Source organism: Moschus berezovskii, chromosome 8, assembly GCF_049115385.1.
Source record: "Moschus berezovskii isolate FMDL1 chromosome 8, NW_MosBer_1.0, whole genome shotgun sequence".
In the NCBI taxonomy this organism is placed as follows: Eukaryota; Metazoa; Chordata; class Mammalia; order Artiodactyla; family Moschidae; genus Moschus; species Moschus berezovskii.
This window is the reverse complement of record NC_142467.1, coordinates 102,541,570-102,549,075: the sequence shown is the minus strand read 5'-3', so window position 1 is coordinate 102,549,075 and position 7,506 is coordinate 102,541,570. Positions and strand designations below refer to the sequence as shown.

The window sequence follows — 7,506 nt, the reverse complement described above, 5'->3', positions numbered from 1 at the left end:
CCTCTTGTCTTTTTTCTGATCTTAAAGATGTTTTCAATTTTTTACCAGTCAGTATAATGTCATTTAGGAAAAGGAAATGGCAGCCCACTCTAGTACTCTTGCCTAGAGAACTCCGTGGACAGAGGAGCCTGGTGAGCTGCTGTCCATGGGGTCACACAGAGTCACAGACGACTGAAGCAACTTAGCATACATGCATGCATTGGAGAAGGAAATGGCAACCCACTCCAGCAGTACTCTTGCCTGGAGAATCCCAGGGATGGAGGAGCCTGGTGGGCTGCCATCTATGGGGTCACACAGAGTTGGACACTACTGAAGCAACTTAATAGCAGCAGCAGCAGCATAATGTCATCTATGGGCTTTTCATATATGGTCATTTTACTGTTGAGGTTCATTCCTTCTATATTCACTTTGGTAGAATTTTATCAGTAAAGAATGTTGAATTTTGTCAAATGATTTTTCTGCATCTATGGTCATTAACATATGATGTTTACCTTTAATTTCATTCATATGGTATATTACATTGATTGATTTGCTTTTGTTGAACCATACTTGTGTCCCTGAGATTAACCCCATGTGATCCTGGGTTATGATCCATTTAATCCTCCATAGAACTTGGTTTACCACTATCTTGTTTAGAAATTTTTCATGTATATTCATCTGATATATTGGACTGTAGTTTCCTTTTTCCTTCTTTAAAGATTTTTGAACTTTTAAAAAATAGCTTTATTGAGATAAGATTCACATGCCATACAATTCACCAATTTTAAATGTATAATTCAATATTTTAGCACATTCTTAGATACCTAAAATCGTCAACAGTTTTAGAACATTTCCTGATAAATTTCATGATACACTTGTTAGAATCTGCTTATCAATGATGACCTTCAAGAGTCCTGGCTGCTGTTCTTCCAATCTCTCCCCACCCCCTTGTCATGAAGTTTATGTCAGTTTTCTGGATGGGCATGTAATAACTGGGTCTTCTGCAGAGCTGGAGAAGCTGGACCCTCACTCATATGCTCTCACTTTCTTTGTGGGAGAAATCACAGAACAAAATGTTACACATGGCATTGAGCTGTTCCACCTCAAGGAAGGCATGATGCCAGAGAAACTAACTAACTTGAAACATAAAGACAGACACCCTCAATGAGAGTCATGAATGTGGATGTGAGAAACAACTTGCCTGGAAAAGACTAATATAGAAGCAGCAAAAAATGTAATATTTTACGTGTTTTCATGAAATATTAATCAATTTCTAGAGGTCAGGTACGGACTTGCTGTATGAGAAGAAGTACATTGCAGGGGGTATTATTTCACTGCAACTACTAGAGAGTCATGCAAGTTGGCAGACCAGGCAACGTTGATTGTCAAATCAAGCTCTGGGGCAAAGAACTCCAGAAGCTGGCACTTTGCAGTTGGGCTGAGAAATCTCATATATGGAAAGAATCAAGATGATACATGTGGGACACACCAGTATCTAATATAGATATAAATAGCGTGGTTCATCCCTTAGGGATTGTTGAAAGTCTATTTTTGAATTTATTGATGTGAGGTGAGCACACAGGTATGGAGTGAACACATTGGGATGATAGGATCATACACAATGCACACAATGTTGTACTCAGCTATATGGACTTATGAGCATCTGAATAGTGATCAGAGCACCTCCAGATGTATAATTTCACTTGATAAAAAAGGCATTGCAATAAGCTATATGATTTAGGATAGCTTGTTATTCAGAAATAGCTAACTGAAACAACAAAGCAAACAGTAATGAGAGAACGCATAACCATCTACTGCTTTTTATTTTTGGCATACATTTTGATTTGGGGACAATATTAATTACTATTATTTAAACTTGTTTCAGATAACTATATTATCAGTTGGCTCACTGGTTTCTCCTTAATGAGGAACTTTAAGTTGTATTCTAAGAAACTTGGAATGATTGGAAGGATATGCACGTTGTGCCAAAGTAAATGGTGATCTGGAATCACATGACTGGGTAGAAATTTAAGCTTGCTAGTGAGCCTTTGATCATGAAGACTGAAGATTCCTAAGGAAGAAGGACATATGAAATGGTTCAGCTTGATATTATTCATTCACTGCTTCTGATTCTTTAGTGGTTATGATGAAATTTAGAAAAGTGAAGATCCTTTGTTCAGAGCAACAGAGGAGTCATAACTGCAATCAGGACAGGAAATTTTAAAGTCAAAATTGAGTGATCCAGGAAAATAACTATAAAACACACCAACCAATCACTGACTCCAGTGTATAGGCTCCCTCTCTCTTGGACAGCAATTTTCCATTTGTCAATGAGTAGATGTATAGATAGAAATTTTTTACGTGTAAGGTTGAAAATTTGCTATGACATATTTAAGATTATCTGACAATAGGATCACATTGTTTCTGTTGTTCAGTTGATGTTATGTCTGACTCTGTGACCCCATGGACTGCTGCAGGCCAGGCTTCCCTGTCCTTCTCCACATACCGGAGTTTGCTCAAGTTCATGTCCATTGAGTTGGTGATGCCATCCAACTATCTCATCCTGTTATCCCCTTCTCCTGCCTTCAATCTTTCCAATGAAAGAATCAGGATCTTTTCCAATGACTCTGCTCTTGACATCAAGTAACCAAAGTATTAGAGCTTCAGCTTCAGCATCAGTCCTTCCAGTGAATATTCAGGGTTGGTTTCCTTTAGGATTGACCGGTTTGATCTCCTTGCTATTAAGGGACTCTCAAGAGTCCTATCCAACACCACAGTTTGAAAGCATCAGTTCTCCAGTGCTTGGCTTTCTTTATGGTTCAACTCTCACATCCATACATGGCTACTAGCTTTGATTATATGGACCTTTGTCATCAAAGTAATGTCTCTGTTTTGTAATATGCTGACTAGATTTTTCATAGCTTTTTTTCCAAGGAGCAAGAGTCTTTTAATTTCATTCTGCAGTCACCATTAGAAGCAATTTTGGAGCACAAAGACCATATTATGTCAGTCTATTTATTCACATTTGCATTTCAATATAAATTTTACTGGGAGATACACATTTGATGATGATTTTTAATAGATGACTATGGTAGATATTAGGGACACAGGTTGAACAAGCAGCATATAACCGCAGAAGAGCAGTTACAAAACTCATTAGTATGAATAAAGTTGATATTATCAAGATATCATGGAAATAAGGTTGTGATGTAGACAAAAAATGAGAGACTCAAAATAACAAACTGGTTTTGGATTTCACTCTGAAATGGAATTATATAGGTTAGTCTAGCTGCTAAGTGTGGTCTTTCTATGTGCATGATACAACTCAAGACAATTCTTTATGGAAAATTTAAAAAAAAAATACTTGGGAAGATAGTTCTCATTTACAGGGGAAAAATGAGGAACAAAAAATTTCCCATGAAATAAATGAAAATTTTCAAATATTTCTCATACAATTTCAGAAAAAAATTAAGAAACTTAGAGAAGTAAGGAAAGATACCCATATACCAGACAGAACAGAAACCTTAATCAAGTGACTTACTTAAATTATATGGAGAAGTTGAAATCAAAAAATAGAAAGACCAGGAAATAAATATAAGGAATAAGATCCCTTTCTGCAATCTTATCAAGAATCGCAATTTCTGCTTCTAATGCTTTGAGTGCTGTAATAACTGACACTTCTTCAGCCCCAGGACAATTGGCCCTTTTATAGCTGCCATCCCAAAGAATCTTCTTAGAAATCTCTTTATGTCTTTATTTCTCAGACTGTAGATGAACGGGTTCAGCATGGGTGTGACCACTGTGTACATCACAGAGGCTGTTGCACTTGAGTGTGAGCCATGGGTAGCATCAGAGCTAAGGTACACTCCTAAGCCTGTACAATAAAATAAGGAGACAACTGAGATGTGAGATGCACAGGTGGAAAATGCTTTATACTTCCCCTGAGCTGATGAGATTCCATGTATGGAGAAAACTATCTTAGAGTAAGAGTAACATATCCCAGTGAATGGACCACCACCAAACAGCCCAACTGCAAAATACATCATCACATTATTGAGAAAGGTATTAGAACAGGCAAGTTGGATCACCTCTTTGAATTCACAGAAAAAGTGGGGGATTTCCAAGACGGTACAGAAAGACAGTTTTAATGCCAGTAAGGTTTGTAACAAGGAATTCAAGGCACCTATTAGCCATGATATCAGCACCAGCAGTCCACAGAGAGCAGGGTTCATGATGACTGTGTAGTGAAGGGGGTGGCAGATGGCCACGAAGCGGTCATAGGACATCACAGTCAGAAGGAAGTTGTCCAACTGTACAAACAGTAGGAAAAAATACATCTGGGTGAGGCAGTCTTCATAAGTAATGACTTTGGCTTGAGTTATTATATTCAGCAGCATCTTTGGGATAGTGGTGGAGATGAAACAGATGTCTACAAAGGACAGGTTAGAAAGGAAGAAGTACATGGGGGTGTGGAGGTGGCGATCTGAGATGATGGCCAGGATGATGAGCAGGTTTCCAAACACAGTGACCAGGTACATGGATAGGAAAAGACAAAATATGAGGGGCTGCAATTCTGGTTCCTTTGAAAATCCCAGAAGAAGAAATTCTGAAATTTGTGAATTGTTGCCTGGTACCATGTGGTAATGATCACTACTAGAACAGAAAGAAAAATGACTAATTTTTACACATATAGACTTTAACATAATGTAATGCTGTAAATTATATTGTCATTTCAAATGGCCTTCTGTGACATCATAAGTGTTATCAGTTCATCTCAGCTCAGTCATGTCTGACTCTTTGCCACCCCATGAACTGCAGCCCACCAGTCTCCTCTGTCCATGGGATTCTCCAGGCAAGAATACTGGAGTGGATTGCCATTCCCTTCTCCAGGGGATCTTCCTGACTCAGGGATTGAACCCAGGTCTCCTGCATTGCAGGCAGACTCTTTATGGTCTGAGCCACCAGGGAAGCTGTGACATCAGTGAATAGAAATTCCCATAGTCAAGTTTTCCACCAACAGGTAATCTTTTTACACAGTTTAAATGCAAAATTCTTTCACACATTTGAGGAATTTATGTTGAATACTGTGTTTTGGCCTTCTCAGGTGGCTCAGTGCTAAAGAATCCACCTGCCAATGCAGTAGATGAGAGTTCAATACCTGGGTCAGAAAGATCCCCCTGGAGAAGGAATGGCAACCCACGCCAGTATTCTTGTCTGGGAAATCGCATGGATAGGGGAGCCTGGTGGGCTATAGTCCATGAGATTGCAAAAGAGTCAGACATAAATTAACTATAAAACAACAATAATTGACTGTATTCTGGGCTAAAATTATAGGATGCTGACAATGAGACTCCCATTGATAAATAACAAAGAAAGAATATACATTAGCAAACAAAAAGCATATACCTGGTAACAGGTTTTAGGGGAAAAAATAAGTATAAATAGAGTGAATGGAGGTGTTACATTTTAATACAAGTTGAAGAAGATCTGCAAACTAGGAGAAATTTGAACAGAAGCCTGAAGAAAGACAAAGCAGAGACACAAAATTACCTGGTGAAAGATTGTGCCCTGTTGGAGAAAGAGTCAGTGCAAAGGTCCTAAGTGTGTCACTTGTTTCAAATTCTAGACTTAAAAGGAAGCCAAAGTGTCTAGGGGAATAAGCAATTGGGAGAGTTATGAGAGATGGTGTCAGAGGCTGCTGAGGAAAAAGGTGACATTCCTGCTACAGCTGAGACCTTAATTCACATGTTATTCCTCTCACATTTTGTTTGTTTGTTTGTTTTGATTCATTCCTCTAAGTAGAAGTGGATCCACTCCTTATGCCCTGCTGCTGTTAACATTGCAGGACTTGTCTTTTAAGGGGTTCCATTTTGGAGTACATAAACTAAAGTATCACTGCCCAGAGAATTGCTCATTGCAGACACACAGACACAGACACACACACAAATACAGCACATTATGGTCTGCTGGGTTTGCTACTTCTTGGTTTTTCCTACTTCTAGTCGCAATAATTAGGACTTTGTGCTAGCTATTAATAGCAAGCTATCTTTACCATAAGGAATGTAGAAATAGTACCCAAATTCAAGTTGGCAAGCCTCTTGAGGACATGGCATTCCATTTAATATGAGCTCTTTTTTTTTTTTTTCTTGCCTTCTCTTAAAGGAAAATTTATTCTGGGCTGCCCTGGTAGCTCAGATGATAAAGAATCTATCTATAGTGTGAGAGACCCAGGTTTGATCCCTGGACAAGAAGTTTAAAAAAAAAAAAAACTGAGAGAGAAGAAAGAACAGAACATGTGGAGGAAAATAAAACCTGCCTATAGATCCCACGTCTTGGTGGTTGCCTTGCTCTAGGGCACTGTCCTTGGGGTATGTGTATCTCAGTTCTGCAGGCATTTCATCTTCTTGGATAAGTCTGATGGCCTCAGTGATCTACACTATGGTAACCCCCATGCTGAACTCCTTTATCTACAAAACAAGATCTAATAAGTTCAGGCAGTCTCTGAGAGACAGTGAAAAAGAGAGATTCCTTGCTTCCAGCAGCATCCCGAACCCAGTTATACTCCCTTGATGCCCAGAATACTTAATAAGGTACCCTAAAGTCATTTATCAAAGGAAACATGAATCATTATCTTTGTGCTGGAGAAGACTCTTGAGAGTTCCTTGGACTGCAAGGAGATCCAACCAGTTCATTCTAAAGGAGATCAATCCTGCGTGTTCATTGGAAGGACTGATGATAAAGCTGAAACTCCAATACTTTGGTCACCTCATGCGACGAGTTGACTCACTGGAAAAGAGTCTGATGCTGGGAGGGATTGGGGGTGGGAGGAGACGGGGACGACAGAGAATGAGATGGCTGGATGGCATCACCGACTCGATGGACGTGAGTTTGAGTGAACTCCGGGAGTTGGTGATGGACAGGGAGGCCTGGTGTGCTGTGATTCATGGGGTCGCAGAGAGTTGGACACGACTGAGCGACTGAACTGAACTGAACTGAGCTGAATAAAGCGTTTTACTAACTGAACTCTACTAGAAAAAGGAACAAAGGGAATTAGCCCACAATTTACAACAGAAAATATACAATGTTCAACAATAGATGAGGATTTTAAACGTAAGTGGTATAGAGGTTCTAAATGATTTTAAATGAAAAATTTTTTAGTCAGAAAACCCCTGTTTGAATCTCAGAACAACCACATATCAGCTGTTTGTACTTAGTGAGACTACAGACCCATTCTAACTGTTAATATCTTTACCCAAAAAGTGGGGGAAGAGGTATCCATTCTTCTAAGTTGGTAGACAAATTTACTCAATGTATATACAAAACTTAACATACTTGGTTCATGTCACTACATGAATGATTATAACTTGTGATGAGTTTGGCTGATTACTTTCTTCTACTTCACAAATATCTCTATTGCCTTCCCACCACTTGGTAATGAAGAGTTGCAAACTAAAGCTCATTACTATACCATCTTGCATACCAAATACAGCTTTTTCACGTGAACACTCAATATGAGAGAAGATGCTG

At 39.0% G+C, this 7,506-nt stretch overlaps 1 protein-coding gene across 1 annotated transcript; it reads right to left on the bottom strand.

Moving 5' to 3' along the window:
- Window positions 1–3,626: 3,626 nt before the first annotated feature.
- LOC129558156 (olfactory receptor 7A17-like) lies at window positions 3,627–4,643 on the bottom strand. Its single transcript, XM_055429022.2, has one exon. The coding sequence runs from the start codon at window positions 4,614–4,616 to the stop codon at window positions 3,627–3,629; it is 990 nt and encodes a 329-aa protein (XP_055284997.2). The 5' UTR covers window positions 4,617–4,643.
- Between the last annotated feature and the right edge of the window lie 2,863 nt (window positions 4,644–7,506).